This window comes from Phalaenopsis equestris, unplaced genomic scaffold (genome assembly GCF_001263595.1).
Source record: "Phalaenopsis equestris unplaced genomic scaffold, ASM126359v1 Scaffold000938, whole genome shotgun sequence".
NCBI classification, from domain to species: Eukaryota; Viridiplantae; Streptophyta; class Magnoliopsida; order Asparagales; family Orchidaceae; genus Phalaenopsis; species Phalaenopsis equestris.
In genome coordinates, this window is record NW_018165377.1 from 159,205 (window position 1) to 184,006 (window position 24,802).

General features: G+C 36.4%; 1 protein-coding gene across 2 annotated transcripts in view; it reads left to right on the forward strand.

The window, feature by feature from the left end:
• Positions 1 to 24,802, forward strand: part of LOC110032403 (folate transporter 1, chloroplastic) — a 59,290-nt gene that overhangs the window by 29,171 nt on the left and 5,317 nt on the right. For both annotated transcript variants that reach the window (XM_020736032.1, XM_020736033.1), the window contains exons 7-10: positions 1,993 to 2,103; positions 4,865 to 4,936; positions 5,095 to 5,115; positions 14,705 to 14,772. In XM_020736032.1, coding sequence (XP_020591691.1) covers positions 1,993 to 2,103; positions 4,865 to 4,936; positions 5,095 to 5,115; positions 14,705 to 14,772 — 272 coding nt within the window. The remainder of the gene's footprint in view (positions 1 to 1,992; positions 2,104 to 4,864; positions 4,937 to 5,094; positions 5,116 to 14,704; positions 14,773 to 24,802) is intronic.

Genomic DNA, 24,802 nt, shown 5'->3' on the forward strand with positions numbered 1-24,802 from the left:
GGTCCGTTTCGTCATCCGAGGTCGTCCGGACGAGTTTGCCGACGGGCGAGTCGATTCAAGTCAAAGTCGTGTGTGGTGCAGCGAGTGTATGAATTGCGGCGTTCGTGTGTAATCGAGTCACAAAGGGTTCACCTATGGTCATCTGATCCTATGGGAACTCATTTTCGGGCCCTCTACATGTTGGTCTTTAGCCCTTGCAACTAGAAGTTGAGTGCTTGGAACCACTCATGCGAGTTCTTCACAAAAATGAGTCAAGAAGTGGCTTTGAGTTTTTGGTAGGCTCCATTGCTAGTCCGCTAGGATGGTCAACAAGATTATGGGTAGGAGACTAAGACCTCACTAAAAATGAGGTCAACATCTGCCTTCTTCTAGTGACAGATTATTTAGGTCTTTATATTTATTTTGAGTCCTCATTTTTTATTATATCTTCTCTCAGGAAATATGAGTTCAAATACTTCTTCCTTTATAGTTGTGCACTGCAACTGCGCTTTATAATCCCGCGTCTTTACATCACAATGAGAATCTTGCTATGAAAGAATATTTTATAGCAATCCTCTTCATAAAGTGATCGTCTGGAGAAAAGCTTTGGAAAGAAAGTTTTCCAATAGACTTAATTGTTTTGACATTAAAAATAATATTTTGATAGCATAACTTATTGCTAATAATTTTAATTTTTGTGTTAATTGATGCCAAGTGATTTATAACTTTTTATGTAATATTTTAAACTTTTAACTTATGAGAATTTATAATATTCATATATGTTGTTTTGTTTTAGTTAATTATGAAAAGGTGAAGTTACAACAATCACATGTATATAAGAGCATTATGGTCTTAATGTCAGAAACAGGTGTATTTATATATGTTGTTTTGTTTTAGTTAATTCTGAAACGGTGAAGTTATAACTACCTCATGTATATAAGAGCATTATGGTCTTTATTTCAGAAACATGTGCAGTATGGTTAAAATCATCCAAACAGCATTCTGTTTCACCAATAATAGCTTTCTTGCAGCAGCTTTATAGCTGCTTCTCCAAATAGCTACAAATGCTCCAAACAGACCCTAAGAGCCCTTGGTTTTATCTACCGCTTGCTGTTGGTTGCCTTGAAGTTATCTGTATTAGATTACCTTGGTATACCATCACCTGGTTGTTGGTTCACTACACTTAGATTTGACAATATTACAACATTTTGCTATTATCATGAAATTTTTTTCCTAATGTAAATTTGCAATTAAAATAATAGGAAGATTTACATACATACCACACAATTCATATGCAGTCGCATATCTAAACCTAAACTTTTTTTTACATGCATGCCATTTTACCTATGAATGAAAAAGGTGTATTTCACTTTTTAAAAGTTAAAACGGTGATATTTTTTATGTGATATTAAAGATTTGGTTGGTATAAAAGTAAAAAGTAAAGTTCAGGTATTATGTATGCAAATGCGTAGGGATTGGGTGGTATGTATGTAAATGTCCGAAAATAATAAGAGCGGAGCAAAGATCTTAGTTTTGATTGTTGGATCTTCATTTAGGCATCTGAGGTGTAAAGATTCTGTAAGTTGTTCGTAATCATGTTAATCTTTCTGTATTGTACCATAAACAAATCCTTTGTGTTTTAGGATTTTGTGTAAATTAGGTGTGTTCTTAATGACTTAGCCCATTACAAATTTTTCCTAGGGTTCTCTAGTCAGAGCAGAGTGAACCTACCTGAACCTACCAGACAAACTAAAGGTACCCTTTATAGAACTGTACTAGAGTATTGTATTGATTGTACAGTGCTGTATGAGAAGCTACTATAAGAATATTACTGGACAAAAATAGCCGTATTAGGTTTGAAGATAATCATGAAATTATTCTATTTCGGTCCTTTAATAGAGCAGCTGCAGAGAAACAACCTTGCTAGCCAGCATTTTCTGCTAGATTTCAGTTATATAGTTGATGAAGTTTGTTTCTGCTGTAGCTTATAATTGTCAAAATTTTTTTTTTCAGGTTTCTCATGCTGCAATTCAGTTTTGTGCTTACGAAGAACTTCGTAAGGTTGCCATCAATTTAAAATGTACAAGAGAAAAGACTGACATGAGAGATGGTGATAGTTTGCTGGTAACGTGCAACAGTTTTTGCTTTCTAATAATACTTATCTTCTGTTTGATTTTAGCATTACCATTCTTAAGGCTATTGGGTATAAGAAACCTGGAAAATAACCGACCGTAAATATTTAAATTCATTTTTTTTCAGTAACCTAATAAAAGAATGTTTTACTGGATTCTATGAAATTTCCATTAAGCATTTATTGATTGGGGCATTTACATACATACCACATAATTTTTATGTATTTACATATCTTCCACTTAAATATTCATATTCTCGTGCGTACCGCTCATATCTTTAGCATCACATAAAAAAAATAGCACCTTCATTATCTTTTTTAAAGTGAAATACACATTTTCATGCATAGGTTTATGACACAAGCTGTTATAAGTGCAGATATCAAACTTTGGGTGTTAGATACTGTTCGGTATGGCTCATAATACCAAATTTGGAGTCTCTTGGAATTGAAGAGGTGTGTTTCTTAGATTTTAGTGGTTTGAAGGAAGAAGAAGAAGTTGCGGTTTTTGTTCTTCCGTGATCGACGGAACCACAAAGCGGGCTGCGGGCTTCGGACGGTTGAGCAGGCGAATTCGACACAGTTTTCGCAGAGGAGTTCAGGACCAGACGCAAAGGGTTTTCGCGCGCTGATTTGAGAAGGATCGAGACTCGCGCAGAAGGAATTCGACGAGCGAGAGGTTTTATGAAGCAGCTCAACCGAGGAGTTCGCGCGAAGGGCTTCGGTTTCAGTGTTCTTACGCGATGCAGGGGCAAAGGAGCAATTCGCGACCTGTTGGAGATCGCGAAGGAAGGTTCGCAGGAGGCGCGGAAAGGATTGCAGACGATTTTGCGCAGAGGGAATTCCTTTGCGGAGCTTCGGTGTGCGAAAGGAAGGTTCCGTGTAAGAGGGAATTCCTTTGCGCGCGCAGGTTCGATTTGTTTCCATGCTAGGCGAAAGCGGCGGAGGGTGCAGAATTGGAAGGGCAGACGCGAAAAGGAAATTCACGCGGAAAAAGAAAGTCCGTGGAAAAGGAAATTCAGTGTCAAGATGCTCCGGAGATATTCCAGGACACGGAAAAAGGGAGAATCTGTTACTGCACTGGGAAAAGGAAAGCTGGAGACTGCCCGATTGGAAGAAAATCGATATTCTCTCTTTTGTGATATTCCAGGATGCGGAATTGCAGGAGCTTTTTTTGAAGGAAAGCGGAGACGAAGCTTTTCTGAGAAGGAAAACACAGCTTTTCTGGAATGAAAAATGAGCTTTTCTGGAAGGAAATGAGAGCTCTTCTTGGAAGTTAAGAAAAAGGATTTCTGGGAAAGTTTAATTAAGGGAAATCTTTTTTCTTGGAAACTTAATTAAGGGAATTTTTTTTTCTTGGAAACTTAATTAAGAGATTTTTTTTTCTTGGAAATTTAATTAAGGAAAATTTCTTTTTCTTGGAAACTTAATTAAGGTAAACTTAATTAAGGAATCTTAGTTAATAGATTATTTGAAAAGATTTGTGGCCTAACCCACATTGGTACATAAGCAACTTCATGATATATTTCTCCGAAGGGGCTGAATATTCTCTAAGGTGGAGATTTGTTAGACATATGTATTTCTCGTAAGGGGTTAGATATTTGCAAAAGTGGAGATTTGTTTCTCCTAACGGGCTGAATACTCGCCAAGGTGGAGATTTGTTGGGCATATGTATTTCTCCTAAAGGGCTGAATATTCGCCAAGGTGGAGATTTGTTTGGTATGACTCATAATACCAAAATTTGGAGTCTCTTGGAATTGAAGAGGTGTGTCTTTTAGAATTTAGTGGGTTGGGGATCGACGAGGGTGCAGCGGAAGCGTGGTGGCCCATCCCACATCAGTGCATAAGAAACTCTATGATATATTTCTTCTAAGGGGCTGAATATTCGTCAAGGTGAAAATTTGTTAGGTATGACTCATATACCATAAATGGGACAGATGCTGAAGCGGAGCGGAGCCCACGAGCAGAATAGAGCAGAAGGATATGTCGAATTGGGGGAGTTTCATTATGTGGGTTGGGGGTGCGGGTGCAACACCCCGCGGTTTGGTACATGAATAATTTAAGTAATTACATATTGTACTATAGGGTTATATATATGTCATGTCTGTAACCCTAGGTGAGCTGAATTCTGTATTCTGTACTATTTTTTGAATATTGAAAAGGAAGCCGCCGCTCTGCTCCCGAGGATGTAAGCAGCTTATCCAAACCTCGTTAAATCACTGTGTTCTTCTGGATTTGTGCCGTTCTTATGATTCATATTTTTCTTCGCCCTGATTTCTCAACAAATACGTACATATGTAAGTAATGTGCGATATGTACGTAAATTTCCTGTATTGTTTTAATAGGGGTTTGCTGCTGCGTTTCTGGAAAAAAAAGGTAGAAAGAGGAAGATATTTTGTTCATTTCGCTCTTTGTTAGAACTCATGTCTATATGTTGGATATAAATAAATAGTGTTTACATTAGCTACCATTTTTTTATTGGGCATTTATATACATAGCGCACAATTTTTATGTATTTACATGTTTCACACCTAAACTTTCACACACATAACACTCATGTTATTATTACATCAAAATAGGACTATTATTATTTTTAAAAGTGAAGCATAATTTTTCATGCATAAGTTTAAGCCACCCAAGTGCTATGTATGTAAATATGAAAACTTAGGTTTGAGATATGTAAATATATATGAATTGTTTGCTACTTATGTAAATTTCTCAATTTTTTATTCTATTAACATGTCTTTTCTTTTGCAGAACTCTTTTGATTATGCTATGCTTGGCGGCGCTTCTAAAGTTGCTGCTATTATGTTCACTTACCCATCACAGGCGAGTTATCTTGTTCTCTTTTTCGATTAAAATCATAAAATGGCAGAAAGTTTTCTAGTGATTTCAAGCATCTATTGAGCTTCTGTGATGTTTTCTGTTATGAAAAATGTGTGGAAATTCATTTTATCGTCATTGATTCTTAATTATTATCCTTTCAGGTTATTCGAGCTCGCATACAAGTAAGAGTTATTCCAGCTTTCTTATTTTGGTTTGTTGTGCTTTTGGACTTAACAATTAGTTTTAAAGGAATTTTACATACGTAGCACACAATTATTATGGATTTACATATTTCACACCTAAATTATGAAATTTACATACGCACTTTGGTGCTTTCAACCTATGCATGAAAATGTGTATTTCACTTTTTAAAAAATGATAATAATGTTATTTTTTATGTGATATTAAAGATTTAAATGGTGTACGTGTAAATATGAGAGTTCAAGTGTAAGATATGTAAATTTATAAGAATTATGTGCTATGTATGTAAATGCCCCTAGTTTTAAGTAATCGGTATTTACATACATACTGCCAAGTTCCTAGGAACTACCATATCTAATGTCTTAATTTAACTTTTCAGATTATCACATCAAAAACACAACTTTTAACTTTTGCAAACTGAAATACTTCTTTTATGCATACTTAAGGTGACATATTGTCAAATTTGTGACTTGAGCAACATAATTTATTGATAGAATAAGAGATATTTAAATCCAATTATATTAGGTTCAACAAAAAAAAGAAGTAAAACACAATAAAATAACTAGGAAAGGAATTCAATATAATAAAGTAAAAGAAGACGAAAATTAATGTGCTAATAGGCAAGAAAAAATAAGTAATAACGGCTAGAGATTTAATTGTTGTTATAAATCTAATACTTCCCCTCAAGTTGAAGTATAGATGCTAATCATGCTCAACTTGAATTTAAAGTCATCGAACAAAGGTCGATGAAGTTTGTTTTTGACGATACCCATTAGTTAACCACTTAAGTGTACAAAAGACACAAATTTCCCCGAACTCAATGTTTTCTTAATGAAGTGTCTGTCAATCTCCACATGTTTGGTACGATCTTGCTGGACTGCATTGTGAACAATGCTGATGACAGACTTATTATCATAGAATAGCCGCAGCGGGACGGAGGTTGACATACAAAGTTCACGGAGCATGTTGTGTAAGCTGAGGGCTTCACAGATCCCCAAGGCTATGGGTCGAAATTCAACTTCAGCACTGCTCCAAGCAATCATAGATTGTTTTTTGCTTTTTCATGTGACCAAATTTTCCCATACAAATAAGCAATATCCTGGGATGGATTGTCAATTATGAACTGATCCGACCCAATCAATATCTCTATAAAAAACAATAGACCGAGTGGTGTGACGAGAGAAACAAACCTGAGCCCTGTGTACCTTTTAAATCGTGGAGAATTCGGTGGACGGCTTGGAGATGGTGCTCATAGCGGTCATGAATTAATTGACTCACTATACCAACTGCATGACATATGTTGGGGCGAGTACGGGCACGGTAGATGAGTTTCCTCACAAGGCGCTAATAGTTTGTCTTGTTGACAGACACAAAATTGAGAAAGTCAGATAAATTTTCATTGAGATCAATTGGAACAACTACTGGTTTGCACAGAAGAAGGTTCTCTTTCAAGAAGTCAATCACATACTTGCACTGTGATAGGCAAATGCTCTGAGATGATCAAGCCACTTCCATGCCTAAGAAGTACCGGAGAGATCCCAAATTCTTCATTTCAAAGGACTTAGCTAGAATGTCTTTGAAGGACTCTAATGCGGGAAGATTATTACCTTTAGGAACAATATCGTCAACATAAACAATAAGGGTAGTTACTTTGCCCTTGGAGGAATGTCGGAAGAATAGAGTGTGATCCGATTGAGCTTGAGTAAAACTATGACCCACGACCACATTTGTGAACCTACTGAACCAGGCCCTGGGGGACTGCTTTAGCCCTTTGAGAGACTTTCGTAGCCTGCAAATTTGTTCTTTGGAGACATTAGAGCCAAAGCCATGAGGGAGAGACATGTATACTTCTTCTGTAAGCTCTCTATTTAAGAACGCATTCTTGACATCCAGCTGAAATAAAGTTCAATCTAGATTCACTGGAAGGGACAACAGGAGCCGAATAGTATTTAACTTAGTCGCTGGAGCAAATTTCTCATCCTAGTCAACTCCATAAGTTTGTGAGTACTTTTTGACAACCAATCGTGTCTTGTTGCTTTCAATGATCCATTAGAGTTGAACTTAATGCTAAAAATCTATTAGCAAGCTTTTTTACCCTGAGGAAGATGAACAATGCCTCATGTATGGTTCCGTTGAAGGACATTCATCTCCTCAATTACTGTTGTTTTTCAGGCTGGATCAACAAGAGCAACTTCAATAGTAACTGAGATTTGATGGTCCGTCGGGGTAGTGACAAATGCTTTGTAGGTCGGTGATAAACTGCGGAAAGAGAAATATTTTGCCATAGAATAAAGAGAGCATGTCTGGTTGCATACCTTTCTCAGTGAACTCACTTGCTCATTTAGGGGAGGCGTCGCGCTGTGGATGTCGCCCGGAGTGAAGTCAAGGTTCTGTAAGGAGGTAGTGGGCTCTAGAGTAGGAGCATTATAACGAGTGAGCAAAGTGTTGACACAAATAGTTGGAGGAGGAGATAGTGCACTCATGGGATCCGGTAACTCACTGGATGGTGCACTCATCGTGACAGGGGACTTTTCAGTAGCGGGAACAATGGGGGATTATCTATAGGAGTAGAATAAGAGATAGCGTCTGAGATCCCAAGCTCCTCCTTACCTGGGGCTGAGCTAGGAAAATAGGAAACACTTCAAAGAAGGATACATTAGCACTCACACAGGCACTGATAGCTCTTTTGAGTGGTGGAGTACCCAAGAAAGAGATATTTTATGGATCTGGGATCAAGTTTACTTCGATTGGGGGCAATGTTCCTAACAAAGGCAGTGCACCCAAAAATCTTGGGGTATAATGTGGAGAAGATCCTATTGGTAGGGAAACATGGCATTAGAACAATTAAGGGGGTTCAAAACTTACGAATTTTAGATTGGTCTCTATTTATGAATGAGATAGGTGGTAGTGAGAATGACATTGTTCAAAAAATGTTTCAGAATATTGGATTGAAACATAATGGAGCTGACAACTTCAAACAGGCGGCGGTTTTTCCTCTCGGCTACCCCATTTGGTCGAGGAGTGTTCGTACAAGAGCTATGGTGGAGGATGCCTTTACTAAGAATTCACCCAAAATATAGTTGAAAAATTCACAACCATTGTCGGTTCGAAGAACCTGAAAATTTTGAATTGAGTTAAAATGAAGGTATAAAAGTTTTGGAAGGTGACAACAACTTCCGATTCATCTTTTAAAATGTAGACGCACGTCATTCGAGTGTGGTCATCAATCAATATTAGGAACCATCTTTTATTGGTGTAGTTGGGAGTGCGAGAAGGTTCCCATAGGTTACTGTGAATGAGGGAGAAAAGAGTTTAAGGAGTGTATGTGTGGGACGTGTGGGATGGGTAATGGACCCGGTGATGTTTGGCTAACTGACATATCATCTCACAATAGAAATTAGAAGGGTTTTTATTAAAAAACGTACAATATTTTTAACTAGGATGACTTAAACGACAATGCAATAACATAATGAGACATTCAATGACTCGTGATAAGTTAGAAATCTTAAGAGGTGTCTATATTTTTCGTGCTATTCTTTTGGAAGTAGTTGAGTCCAACAACCCTCTTAACCGTTCCAATCATCCTCTTTGAATGACGATCCTGAAAAACACAACCATCAAAAGAGAAATCAACAATGCAATCATTATCATTTGTTAACTTGCTGACAGATAACAAGTTACATTGCAACTGAGAAACATTTAAAACATACTCCAGTAGATTAGTTGTTAATACAAACGACCTTTTACTAGCAATGAAACTACAGGTGCCATTGGCAATTCAGACGGTTTCTTTTCCCGAGCACAAATAGTAGGTCGAGAAAACTTGTGAGCGTTCAGTCATGTGATCCGTGACATTTGAATCAATAATCTATGGACTAGAAGAGGAATAAATTGTGAAAGTCATAGGAAGAGTACTTTTTTCAGACGTGGGAGCTCAACAGACATGTAGTGACTTGATGGGCTCTAAGAAGCTTGATTAATTACTCCATATGGTTTTTCAGGGATTCAAAGGATTCTGCTCTGGGTAGGATTTGGTTGAGTCATGGAGGCTCGATAATCGTCGTCAGGCCCTTGCTAGTAGAGGATTTGGCCGAAGGTTTGTAAGTAGGCTTACCGTGGAGATTCCATTACATGTCCCGAGTGTGGTTGAGTTTGTGACAGTAAACACAATTAGAGTGACTGGTTAGAGGAAGCATGGGCGAGGGCTGAGCACGATTCGAGATGACTTCAAATGAACCAAAAGAAGTGCGGTTGTGATTCCGAGACATTGATGGATTTGGTTGACAGATAGTTGCAGGAAGGCTGTGCAGGAAGGCTGCAGGAAAGCCTGCTGGGCTGCTACAGGCGGAAGACAGTTGGCTGGGAAAGATGCAAGAAAGCTCGCTAGACTGTTGCAGAAAGCTGCACCACCAGACAAGTGCAACAAAGGAGCAAGAAGGTTGCAGAAAACAGTAAAAAGCAGTTCTTATTACAGGAAAGGCGCAAGAAGGTGCAGGAAAGGAGCTTTCACGGGAGACAAAATTCACGACATGTTTTCGAGAATTTTTAGTCGTTCAACTCGGAGATAAAGCTGCTTCTTTTCCTCGCAAATAAGGATCCCTCTACAAACCTTAGTTGGTGCCCTGACTGCAATGTTGTAAAACCTTGTCCGTCAATTTTTTTTATATTGAAAATAATTTTTTTAAAATTTAATATATTATAAGAGGTATATAGTTTGAGTTTTGAAAGTAGTATGTTTTAATTTTCAAAAAATGAGATCAAATAGATCTCATTAGTTTAATAGTTTGCCTAATCGTGTCTGATACCACGAATACCACACCTTCCCGAAAGATAAGTGTATATCTCGGCGGTGGAACCAATCTTACAAATTAAGAGATTTGTGACATTTGTTTGGCCTGCGAACTTTTTATGTGTGATCGATAAGTTCCCCTACCTAATATAATGATTAGATAGAATTTATTTTACCTGGGTTTCAAGTTTCTTATAAAGGCAAACTCTAATAGTTAATTACATCTCAAATGACTGGGGTCACTTGAGAAAACTCTCGATAATGATCAAAGGTACTATTCTTCAAGAATTCAAGGTTTAGGTTTTCACGGTAGGACGTGGAAAAGAAAGTGAGAGTGACTCAAGTAGGAACAATCATTTTCAGGAGTCCAAAGAAATGACAGGTAGGGGACGTCATAGACCCTATGGAGAACTCTCAGTGACTTTCCAAACTATCATTCTGTGTGGCTGCATTTTGAAGATGATGTTATTTAATGTTTAATTCTGTCAATTTTATTATTTAGGACTTACACTCGCATAAAACATGATTATGCAAAAAATCTGCAGTGATATGGGGGTTTACGTCGTATCGGACGACAACCTCGGAACCTAAAACGAGTTAGGACTTAGCTACACAACATAGTTGCACAGGAGCCTAAAGAGAGTGTGAGGATTTACGTCTCGCTGAGCGAGCTACCTCAAAGTTCTATGGGTTGCTATTTAGACTAGGAAGGTTTAGCTGGTTTAGCCTTGTTTTGCTATCTCGAAGATGTCCTTCTGCAGGTTCTCTTCACGCTGCCCCACGACGTATGCTCCAAGCTCCTCGTTGAAGTAGCAACCATAAAGTCTAAGGTTCAAAAAGTTTTACTAATTATGTTTCAAAGTTTTGATTTTATTGTCATTCAAGCATTGTGAAGGGGATTAAAGTTTATTAGAGCGACACCGGTTAGGATCCCACGGTTCTGTCGTTCTGGTACCACTATTTTCTTTTGAGTTCACTTAGTCTAAACGAGTTGTTAAGCTCATTTAAACTGAGATTTCTTTAACAACCGTGGATTACCTCATCTGAGGGACTCCCGTAAATTCAAAAGTACATGTAATATTTTTGTTTTATTTTAAAAATGTTGTTTAATTTTATTGTTTTGTTTTGAAAATGTAATTGCAACCAGACATGCATGATATATATTAAAGAAGTAAATTACACTGATAAAAATGACAATAAATAAACTGTACATGGTATCTTTCATCTTCTCGCTATTCCCGCTGCGCGGGTAGCTCATAAGACATAATATAGTTTTTAGAAAATTTAAATAAATTGTAGAAAAAGAAAGAAAACAGGAATTCTAGCGTAAAAAATAGCAAAATGAGTCGTAATAGCAGCTAGGAACTCCAAACAACGATCCTAAAGCTTCCTCAAACTCCAGACAACAGTTAAGAACTCCAAACAGTGATCCTAAGGCTTCCTACAACTCCGGACAACAGTTAGGAACTCCGAACAGGGATCCTAAGGCGATCCTAAGGCTTCTTACAACTCTGGACAGCAACTAGAAACCCCGAACAACGATACTAAGGCTTCCTACAACTCCGGACAATAGATAGGAACTCCGAACAACAATCCTAAGGCTTCCTACAACTCCGGAAACCAGCTAGGAACTCCAAACGACGATCCTAAGGCTTCCTACAACTCCGGACAGCAGCTAGGAACTCCAAACAAGATCCTAAGGCTTCCTAATGATTCTAAGGCTTCCTATAACTTCGGAAAGCAGCTAGGAACTCCAAACAGCGTTTAAAAAGACCCGAACAGCATCTCATCAAACCCAAAAAAAACATTTTTAAGTCCGTTCATTTCAGCAAGCGTGCAACTCAAAATAATAATTTTAAAACCTCAACTTCAACAAGATATGCAAGCTTGCAATGATAATTTTAAAACTTCCAATTAGTAAATTATGCAAGCTCAAAATGCCAGTTTTAAAGCTTTAACCTCGGTAAGATATGTAAGCTCAAAATAAGAGTTTTAAAACTTCAACCTTGGTAAGATGTGTAACCTCAAAATGACAGTTTTAAAACTTCAACTTTGGTAAGATGTGCAAGCTCAAAATGATAATTTTAAAGCTTTAACCTAGTTAAGATATGTAAGCTCAAAATAACAGTTTTAAAACTTCAACCTTAGCAACATATGCAAGCTCACAATGATAATTTTAAAGCTTCCGATTCAGTAAAATATGCAAGCTCAAAACGACAGTTTTACAACTTCTTTAAGGTTTCATCTGATAAGAATTTGTTCTGTTAAAAAAAATGGTATTTCATGATTTTGATATCCTTACCAGGCATGCAATGAAAGCCTATCCTTTTTCTTTATAGCCTCAAACATAGCGCAACACACTATCTATTGTGGAAATATTGGCAAACTGATTTGCTACAAACATAGCATAACACTACCAAAATAAAGCCTAAATTTGTTGCTGCTTGCTAAAGTTTGATCATTGATATACCATTAGAAGGATTAAAAATAGAACTGTTACAAATCCCTATCTTGAACACAAGTTTTAATGCCAAAGAACTATAACAATAACGATCATTCCCTCAAATAAATGCTAGAAAAGTTTATATTTAAAATTGCTAAGAATGGCAGTAAAGATTACCGAATACACCTTAGAAAGATGAGGGAACAGTGCAGCCCTGGAAGAGAGGGACAGTTGCGGTAACGAGACAATCTCAATTGTTTAAATGTTGTGAGGAGGAGGGAATTCGACTAGGAATTTGCTTGTGAAGAGGAGCGTCGACTGAAGCTTTCGGTGCAGAGGGGAGGCGAAGCCGAGAGAGAGGAGTCGAGGGCTTCTTCGATCGAGCAAAGGACCGGGGAGCAGGCTTCGACACAAGGAGGAGCCTGTCGAGCGAGGGAGGCGAGCAGGAGTTTCAATTGGGGGAGGGAGTCAAGCGAGGGTTTTTGGAGAGGGAGTCGAGCGAGGCTTTTTTGTGTGAGCGAGAGGGAGGCGGGATTGGCGAGGCAGGAGAATGCGGGAGAGGTGGGGCGAGTGGGTGCTGCGATCGGGGGAGGAAGAGGCGCGCAGGAGCTTCGATCGAGAGAGGGAGACAAGCGGCTTGGTTTGTTCGGCGTGAGGAGGTGGCAGGATTGAGAGGGTTCTCGGTTCGCAGAGAGTAGCTGGGGAGTCTTCAAGTAGGAAGTAGAGGCGAGGGAAGACTTTCGGTGCAGATGGGAGGAGACGAAGCCAAGGAGGTGTTCGTTCTGTGCTGAGGATGATCAGATGAAGAAGAAGGGGGGCTTTTGTGCCGAGGAGAAGAGGCGAGCGGGGGGAGCCGAATGCCAGGAAGGTGAAGCCTGTTGAATTGTATTGCCGTTATCTTCAAAGTGAACGTTATGCGAAATTATGTGGGCAATTAAATAAATCCATTCATGCAGTCTACTCAATTTGAAAATCTTAAGTCTCAATTAACATTGAGATTAAATGGCCCATTTGAAATTTGAAACTACTTAGCTCGTGTTCAACCCATGTCCAGTCCGAGTTGAACTGGGCTGAGCTTGAACCCGCACCCCCTTAATTGAAAAATGTGCATTGATTTTCGTGTCATTTGCGCGCGTGCAGAACCGTAGCAATATGAGTGACATTCTTAACTAAAATTGGTTTTCTGGACGCGCCGGTGCAGTTCGTTTTGTCATCCGAGGTCATCTGGACACGTTTGCCCACGGGACAAGTTTGCCGACGGTCGGGCCAAAAATTCATGAAATGTAATTTCGAATTTTAGGTTCGTAACGGATCATTTTGAAAATCGATTTCAGTTTAATTGTCGGTGCAATGTGTGGATTGTGATGTTCGTGTTGCCGAGTCATGGAGGGTTCACCTATGACCGTCTGATCATATAGCAACTCATTTTCGGGCCCTCTACATGTTATTTCTTAGCCCTTGCAACTAAGAGTTGAGTGCTTGGGACTACTCATACGAGGTCTTCACAAAAATGAGTCAAGAAGTGGTTCGAAGTTTTATGAGAGGTGAACTCCATTACTAGTCAGCTAGAATGGTCAATAGGAAACTCCTAAAGCTAGATCCTAGGTTGTAGGAGAAAAAAAACTAATAACTTTACTGAAAATGAGGTCAACAAACCTGTGATCGACGACAAGCTCGCAGCTTCAGCTAGCGATATTGCGATCCGTAAAACATTTGTAGGGGACAGATCCATGTGGAAGAATCCTAAGCATCCATGGCCACAAGTGAAAAGTTCTGATAGAGAATTGCTGAAGGTGGGTGGAACTGGCAGCGGAAAAAAATTGTTGGAAGAGCCGGTGGCTAGGGTAGAACCGGGCTCTAATACCAAGTCAAAGTTGTGACTTTGAGCAACATGATTTTATTAATAAAATAAAGGATATTTAAACCCAATTACAATAGGCCCAACAAAGAAAAGAAATAAAAAGAATAAAATAAATAAGAAATGAATAAAATAGAATAAAGTAAAAATAAAAAGAAAAAAATAAGAAATAATGTGCTAATAGGCAAGAAATAATAAGTAATAACGGCTATAAATTTAATTCCCGTTATAAATTTAATACATATATATGTAAAAGTTAAAGTTTAAGTGTAAATACATTGGAATTAAGTGGTATGTATGTAAACTTCCTTTCAAAAACTGAAGTCAGGATAATACTCTTTTCAGTGAATCAAGTTTAATATAAGAATATTGATGAACATCTGAAGTTTTTTCTTAATGGACTATCTGCTTTTTGGAACTACTTTCTAATCTTTTTTCAGTCTTGCCACTGCTGACATATAGATTTTTATTTTTTTTTAGCAAAGGCCTAGTAGTGATGGAATTCCCAAATACCTGAACAGCTGGCATGTAGCATCAGAAACTGCAAGGTAATTGATTTAATCACTGCTTTAAAGTTCTTAGTTCTAAGGGTGCATTGACATACATAGCTCACAATTCTAATGTATTTACATATCTCGCACCTAAACTTTCATATTTACACATAACACTCAAATCTTTAATATTTAATATCACATCAATTTAATATCACATCAAAAACAGCATGTATAGGTTTAAAGCACCGAAATGCTGGAAGTTTGGGTGTAAGATATGTAAATACGTAATAATCATGTGCTTGGTATGTAAATTTCACTTTTCTAAGTGCACTCACAACATCAAATTGCTGGAATGGCATATTTGTCAAGTATTACTGAGTATTACTCAGTTAACAGCTCATGAGAGACCAAGTAGATGTGTATTTTGATCTGCCATGGTTACTTTCATGTAGCATATCATTTTTTAAATTTGACGAAAAAATGGCCTCCCATCAACTCTTTTTGGGGTGCTTGAAGTTCCTTTTTATTAATGAATTCCTTTTTATCAACATTCAGTTAATTTTGATTACACTATTTCATAATACACAACCTTGTATAGAATTTTAACATAACCAAATGTACGAGGAGAAACTGTGATATTTTACTTCCTTAAGTAGTCAAAAGCACTCTGAAGGAACAAACACTAGCTTTTTTGGGTTGTTTTGTGCTATTAGATAATTAGGTGTAGCTATTTTGTGATTTCCTTTATGAAACAGTTAGTTCTTCGATATAATTTAACATAAACATATCAATAGCACTATGTGGTGTAGGTTTTAATGTCTAGTGTTTACTATTTCAATTGTAGAATGAGATTCATAAATTAAAATACACAAAATTACAGTGTTTTTCAGCTTTTAATTTAATTATAGGTCAATCTATTTTGGTATAAAATAATAAAGCACACTTCTTTCATTCTAAATGATGATGTAAATGTTGTCAAGAGTTGAAATTTTCCAAGAAATTTAAGAATCAACATAAAATTATGTAGTGATTAAGATCTCTCACACAAAAAGGAAATATGAGGTGCATAAAATTTGCTAAAATTTCAATCACGCAGACACTCTAATCTTTAAGTAATTCAGAAGAATTAACAAGGATATAAATCACTAATTGGATGATTCAAACCTCGCATCGGTTCAAGGAAAATTATATTCTTGGAAATTATTAAGACTTGCAAACACTCCAAGAATCTAACGATTCTTAGTTTGAGCGGAAATATAATTCTATCCAATTTTTTTAGTATTATTTTTATACCGCCTTAGGTGTCCTATTTATATCCAAAAGAAAAAAAAAACAAAATAAGTATTTTCCTAGAATCTTCTAAGATCTAGCCTAATATTACAAGTTTCAATTCAGCACACTTGAGTTCTAGTAAGGACAGTAAATTTTCAATACAAAACTAAGAAATAATTTGACTAAAACAACATCAGTGAACATAGTTTGTGTTTTTAATCAGTGTGGGCTTTGCATCATTTTGCCCAACTTGAACAATATTTGATTATGATGAATTAAATATTTATTGTTGTTTTTAAATATGAGCAACACTGTTATGTTTTCTGAAAGAAAATTCATGAATCAACAAAATTAAGTTTCAACTCGAGATCATAAAAATTTTGATATCTACCATCAATAACGAACACAATCCCTACATTTTTATGCTGCTGGTGCAAGATGTGTAGATCCATGAGAGATGATTTTTTTAATTCTAACAGGTTCTAGAAATAAAGTAAAATCAGAGACATTAATATTTGAAATAATATCAGTGCTTATAATTTTTATTTTATAAATTTTCATCACAATGCACTGTATTGTTTTATATGCTTCACCCATCTTACGTTTAGTTTCTTTAAAATCTCAGCACGAAGTCTTTCAGGCTGTAGATACTCTATTATCTTATCTTTTAGTGCCACGACCTGACTCTGGAGCTTAGACTTATCAAGAAGGAAACTGACGGTCTGACGAATGAATATTATCTTATTATTTCATTTCACAATAAAATGAAATCCAAAACATAAAAGAGTCATTTTATTTCATAAAACTTATATTTACAACACTTTATTCATATTTAAACTTTTACATCTAAGTGAAAATAAACCTTAACTATAATACCTATTAGCATGTGCTCTTCAGCTTTTGCACACACTTTCTAGGATCAATAGTTAGCAAATGAAGGTTTATAATACCTATTAGCATGTGCCTAAAGTTGGTTTTCCTTAACTATAATAATACCTATTAGCATTTTCATAACTATAATACCTATTAGCATGTGCCTAAAGTTGGTTTTCCTATAAAATAGTTAGCAAATGAAGGTTTGAGTTAAACTACTTAGTGAATAAATATTTCTAAATTATAATAATTCTTATTTTTAAATTTTTTTGTAAAAATACTACAAATAGTAAAAAAACTTTGAGTAGTGAAAATAAACCAGTGAAGAAAACAACTTCTTTTACTTTAATTTATTTTTATCACACTTTTTTATTATTGGAAGTAATCGTCTAAACGTTTATTTTAAATATATATATATATATATAATAAAGGTAGACAATCGTTTTTATTTTTATTTTTATGCATGAGTATATTACATTCCCCTACCATTACCATCCATGAGTGATATATGCATGCATATATCATATTTTATTTTTTTATTTGTATTTAACATTAAAAAAAAACACATGAACTTTTGCATTAAAAAATTGTGAAATTATAAACTGTGTAAATAAATTGAACTATTATAAAAAAAATATATATATTTGCCTACCTATATAGTCTATAGTTTGAAGTTTGTTATCCTTTTTCTCAGGTGCAACTAGTCATTAGGTGCACCCATAATAACAAGTTAGATTTTATTAATTCTTTTTCATTTCAAATCTTTATTTTATAATAGTATCTAACTTTACTATTGTTATACATTCTTTGTAATTTTTATATTTAATTAGCTATTTATTGAATTATATAAACTTTTATACATATATATGTATGAGAATATCTAAATTAATTTTATTTCTCTACAATTTTTTTTATTCAGTTCTATTTAATTAATCAACTTTCAAAATTTTCAATTATGTCATGTTTAAGATTTAGCTTAACACTAATTAATTATAAATTTAGGAATTAAGTATTAAAGTTCAACTTTATACCTGAGGTTTATTCCCACAACAAAGCCGCTTTTTTCCTTCTTTAGCCTTCTTGCTAATTACCTTAAATAATTATTAACAAAATTTAAAAAAATTTAATATAGGTTTTTTTTTCCTGAAATTCACTTTAAATTAATTAGGAAAAGAAAATTAGAAATCTTTTCAGATTTCTCACCTGGACTTCTTCCTGTGTTCGAAGTATCGCAGTCACTGATTTAAGGGTCTAATTTGGGTAGCTGCAACTTAACAATAAGCTGCTACGGATAAATGATTGTTTTTTCGTTTTTTGCAGTTTGAAAACAGCCGTGTTGCCGTTGTTTCTGGGCGAATGACCATTCTACCATTGTATAGTAATGTTGTTTGTAACAGAATTGTTCATACAAATACATTTTATACTTTAAAAACAAAAATATTGTGCAAAACATTACAAAATAAAAATAAACCCCTCACTTAACAGTGCGTAGCATGATTACTAAAATTAAGAAATAAACTATTAAAACAATAATTAATAATATGATAATCTTATTTTTAAAATATAGACGACGTATGTCACGAGCTAAGCCTTCCTTTAAGGATATTCTCCATGCCCGATCACTCTCGACAGTGGAATCTTCCAGTCTATCTGTCCATTAAAAATAATCACAGTTTTTTGTGATTCTCCGTGGGCACTTTTAAAACTGTCTTCCGTAGCTATGTTGCTGACATGAATTTAGCAGGGAACCTTGAAGTCAACAGTAACAGTGCAATTCTCGGGGTTACTGGAATATCTCGAGCTCATCTTTTTTAAATGTTTTAAAAAATAGAAATAATTAATTATATTTTTATGCAACTGTGAAGTATCAGAGAACTCAGTATATAAACCAACGAATATATTACTACAAGAAAACAATAGACCTTATAATAAAATGGTACTTTGTTGCCTTTAACACGTAATACAAATTTTGTGTGTGTAACATATGCATATCGCCAAAAAAAGACTATTCAGAAGAACTTCAAAAACTGCAGCACCGAAAAAAAATAGTAGAACTTGGTTGTCTTCATTAAGATTTCACATGTGATACTAACTAATAACGACGAATTGATCATCCAGAAGAACTCATAAGGTTAAACATCACATTATAGACCTTCAAAACCCAACAAAAGAAACACAAAAGAAAAAAATACACTTACAAATAATGTAAAAAACCAAAACAATCAATATCAAATACACAAAGGAACAGAAATAAACATGAAATGTATAAAATATTGATACAATAAATATTGAATCTTTTCGATAGCTATTACAATTAATAATATGACTAAAACTTGAATCACTCTCCAACTATCGCATCCATAATTTGTTCCCTAAACTATGTCATATCGCATGCACCTTCCTCGTCTTCAATATAGGTCTTGAGAACATCATTTTCTGTCTGTGACCAAAATTGTCCAAGATGGTACTCATATTCCTCGGAAGAGACTTGTTCATGATTCTTTTCCACCATATGGATCTATGTTTTTGCAGGAAGGATGCTGTCAAATATTATTGTGGAGAGCTATCGTGGTAATCACAATCTGCACTTATTTGGGAAACGAGTAAGATGACATATTGCGAAGTATAACATATTTCTTCTTCCAAACACCAAAAGTCTTCTCAATTGCACCGCGTAAAGATAATTGTTTTTGTTAAATATTTATTTCTTACCCCGCGCAGCATTGCCAACTCTCTCAAAATCAGATATGTCATATCTCGTATCAGGATAGGGCTTGAAATACTCTTGCTACATTGAATACCCAAGATCGACCAAATAGTATTTACTTGATGTAAATTGAATGATTAGTTTTGAAGGGAAAAATAATTAGGAGAGTAGCTCAGGCTCAAGCGCATCTGTGGGTGGATGTTGGAAGTTGTATTTGTTATTCCGTGTTGTAGATTTGAAAATTGATTGTCATGTGCACTACCCTCACTACCCTCCAAACCAGTAATGACAAAAGTTAAACACATGTTGAAGTAGTGTATCACCATGACATTCTGGGTTAAGGACCCACAACGACCTATGAATGCAATCTTCTCATTATTTGGAATGCGTGTTTTAACATGTGTTTCATCAATTGCTCAAATACAATTTTAGAAAAATAACGAAGGGTTACATAATTATGATATTTCAATGAAAATTAAATGTAATAAATATGAGAAATTACCTTAAAGTATAGCATATACCACGCATTGTGTGAAATCTCTGTGAGTGTCTGTTCGAATGTAGGATTTCTTGATTTTATGACTTATGAAAAAATTGACAAGTGCATTCAACCTTACTGAGAACTATCTACAAATAGATTCGGAGGAGTATTGGAAGCGCTCCATAGCTCCTCGCACTGATTCATTTTGTGATAATATGTAGAGGGTTATTGTCAACTGCTCTCACAAAGTTGTTCTGGACGAGTCATGAAGTCCATTATTTCTGTGTAGTTCCTCCAACAGATCGGTGAATACTGCCTATGTCATACATAACATATTGTTAAATCTTGTTCGGTGGCATGCAAACAACTCCTCATCCCATTTGTCGCCAACATATGAGGATGTCATGCAAGTGAAACGCTCTATGTATGAGTTATAATATTTGTACATCAAGCATATAACAACTGCAACTTTCCTTCTGCACATTTCTCCACTTGTATCCATATATTTCTGTATCGAAGTGACTAACACATAAAAATCAATGAATTATGTACAATCATATAATGTTACGAACAATATCAACATAAGCAAATAATATTACAAAACTAAATAGAAAATATAATAAGGAATGAAAAACTCTCAAGTAAAGTGACATGTCCAAAACAACATAAATTATCAAAGCATCATGAAAAACTATAAACAAATAGAAATGTCTCACAAGAATCTAATTAAAAAAAATGTCCCTCAAATGTCACAACTCCCATGAAAATAAAGCAGGTAAGTCACCATACGGTCAACGAGCATCGTATGAAAAGCTCTACGGCTTGAATCTTCAAACAACTTCATAGAGAACAATTATAGCGGCATGTCGAAAATTTCTGGAGTTGCATCCAAAATTCGCATAACTTACTGGACAGAAGTTGCTTGTGATGTGCCGTGATCATTGACCCATGAAACCATCAATTGTGAGATCTTGATTCAAAGGAAAGCAGCTCCCGCTTTCTTCTTTTTTTCAACCCTGGGACGCTTTGACTGGCTTGTGGGCTTAAATTCATAGATGTTTGGGCTGGGTGCTTCAATGAAATCGTCTGTTTGGTCAACTTCAATGGACTCAAGTTCATGGAGGTCCGAGTTGCACGGGCCCCCTTCGTGAGAGGAAGCCTAGCTTTACCTCGCACACAGTTGTACATAACCTTCTAATCCTTTCTCCTCATTTTCTTTTTTCTTTTTCTTTTTCCTCTTCCTCTTCCTTCGGACTCATTGAATTCCACTGCTTGCCTCTGCTTTGTATGATCCCTCTCAATTTCTCTCCCATGTCTCTCGCTCTCTTTCTCTCGTGTGAAATGAAGGGACGAGAGAATAATATCTCGTATAAGCCTTCCCATGAGTGGCGGGAGTTTAAGTGAGCGACACCTGCCTTTTAGGTATTGTAAATAGGTATTTCCATCAATTTTTTGTCATTATGTTGTTTAAAAAATTAAATGGGTATTGTTACACTTGCTTTGAATTTCATTATTTCATCCCTTTTATTCATATTAGCAACGGTCTTACAGCTGTCATAGTTTAACTATGCGAATCTTTTTATACAAATCAACTAATCATACAATTAATGCAAATAATATGAAAATACCAAATTGGTAACATGCATCCAAATGAATACCAATAATGATGCATACTCAATTCCTAGATGATGAGATAATGAAGGAACATAAGAATAGTAAAAGCACCAAAAAGACGGCTATATGGAGTATATGAACAAATAACCCATTTAAATAAAGCCATCCAAATAACTTAAATATTAAGAGTTGTGACCAATACGCTTGTACAGTTACCCTTATTGAAGAAAAGTTGAAATTTCATGTTTTCTTTGGAGCAGTCATCACGAATAAATTTGATTTTATGGGTTTGGAAAAAAAAATGAGTATAAAAAACGAATTAATTTTTTATTTATAGAAATAATTTTCATTAAAAACTTCATCATGAGTTAAATTCATTTGTTTAATTGGTCATCAACTACATATGTTTGGACATTCTCATTCTCAATGTTATCAGTTGCATCCAAATTTAAAACCTTCAAGTAAAAACGCTTCTGGATCTGCCCCACCTCATACATGTCCCTCCTCCGCTCCTGAGTGCATTCCACAAACTATTGAAACACCGGTTGACACGATGCCACCTCCACCTCCCACTATCGGAGACAATAATCTCTCTGTTCTTCCGACTGATATATTGGCAGATGGTTTACTTGGGTCCGATAATCAAGATAGTATTGAAGCTCCACATCCCCAGGATGCTTCAGGAGCTGAAGAGACATGCTTATCATCTCTCCAGAATCAGAATGTTGTTACTGCTAGTCAGGAGCTGGGGGCTCATTCTCTCCTACATGCCCAACAATCCGTTGACCACACCGATCAGATGAGCCAGTCATCGGATGAGGAATGATCGGATGAGGAATATGAGGAATGACAGGTTTACACACTTAGAAAGAAAAAGAAGAATGGAGGTACACCCCAGCTTGGGAACTTAATGGATGATACTCTAGTAACTTCGGGTAATGGAACGACACTCAGCAATTTACTAGCTCTCTCCGGTCCTAGAACCAGAGGCAGAGACAAGACCAAGTTGGCTCGTGCCTAGCAGTTTTTTTCCTGCAAGCTTTGTTTTTTTCTTGTGTTTTATCTTTGTTTCATCCTTTTAGGATGCTAATATCTGATGTATCGTATGGGTATGGCACCTTTTTTGGGTCCCCTCATACAATTTATGTATCTTTTCAATTTCAATAAAATTAGCCCTTGTGCTTTAAATATATATATATATATATAAATAGAAAGAAAGATACAGATACAATATGTGGGAGGGCCCATCCCACACAAAAATCACAAATGGTTCCAAAATTAGAAAAAATAGAAAAATACATTCGATACTAAAAGAAAAAGCCTAACAGTGTCGAAATACATAGTATCAGGTGGCTAGAGAGCGACCCAATTTGGTCTTGCCTCTGCCTCTAGTTCTAGTTCTGGGGAAGGAGTCAGCTAATAAATTGGTTAGATGAGTGTCATTGTCAGTAGTTACCAATGTATCATCCAATAGATTCATTACCGAGCTGGAGTCGGCCTCCATTCATCTTCTTCCTCCTGGAATAGACCTGTCATTCCTCTTCCGAAGATTGACTCACTTGATCTTGGTCTAAAGTGTGCTAGGGATATTACCAACCGTATTACCCACAATAAGTTGTAGTATATGTGAAGTATGAGTCGCCTCTACACCGAATACTTCTTGAAGAAGTGGAGCTATGAGACTCTTTTGATTATCAATCTGAACACTATAATTTGTAGGTAATAGTCCATTAGTATTATTTTTTATGGGGTTTGAAGGTATCAACATCACTTCACTCGCAATAACAATAACAACAATGTCATGGGGGGGTTCCTCAGGGGCAATAGACACCTCATGTCTGGTAGTATCCTCCCCAGATGGAACTAAAATATTCAGAGCAGTGGAGTTCAACCGAACCTTATTCACTTGAACCTTAGATTTCAAATTTGGATGAAACTTGTGGCATTTATCAAGGACATGACCAAACATCTTACAGTGGGTACAATATGAGGGTCTGTGCTCTATGACGATTTGTTGCCAATAACCATTATGGGTTTTGCCTAGCCAGACTTCAGTAACATCAGGTAAAGTAATATCCCTTTCCACAAGTGTTCTGGCCACCGAGGGTCTGATTAGGTTGAAAGTAGACAAATTTTGTTTCAACGGATCCCCGAGGATGACCCCAATAGAGTAGAGATCCTGATAGTAAAAAAAATGTAACTTGATGCCAAGTAAACTAAACCATACCGGTACAGTGGGAGTTTCATGATTTGGGTCGAAATCAGGAGACCACTTGAGCAGCTTCATAGGTTTACCAGCAATGTTAATATACTTTTTGGAGAAAATTCGAGTGTAGTCTTCAGACACGATTAACTGAATCAAAACATGTCTCCCATCTATGAGCTTCACTTTCCACTTTCCTGCTAATTTGGGGTCATCAAAACTTTTCCTGATAACCTTCATAGGTGGGTGTCCCCACTGAAATTTCCCAATGAGAGCAAACTTGAATTTGTCAGTCAGGGTTGAAATTTCTTACTCTGAGAAAAAGAGTGTTGACTTCTCACTTTTCTGCTTGCATTCTTAGTAAAGGGGCAACCTCTTGTACCATCACGATTCTCCTTATAACTTGAGGGGAACACAATCACCGTCTCCCCCTGAGGATTACCCACAACGTGCACAACGTGGTACCCACAACGTGGGCAAATGAGGTTTTGCCCGGTTCACCCGAAGAAGGAAGCTCCATCAAGAAGCCAATCGGGCAGAGGGCCGAAGTGGTCGGGGTGCTGCGCTGAAGACAGTAAACCGCAGATAGGTGATGCAAACTGTAGGGCACAGACGTCGTTTGCGGACGATTCCCGTGACAAGGCGTCGTTCACGGACGATTCCCGTGCGAAGCTTCTTGTTCCTCTTCGGCGTCGTTCACGGACTCAGTTAAGCCTTACTCATCTCCCCCAGTCGAGCCCTAACCGAGCGTCGAAGAAGAAGAGACAGGAGGATTGAATCGAGTGAGCCGTAGAAAGTATTTGCAAGCGTTCACACAGATCCTTCCGAGCGTCTAAGAAGAAGGCGTCGTTCGCGGACTACTGATCCGCTCTGGCTCCTCCCATACATACAAATATATATATATGTATATATATGTATATGTATATATGTATAT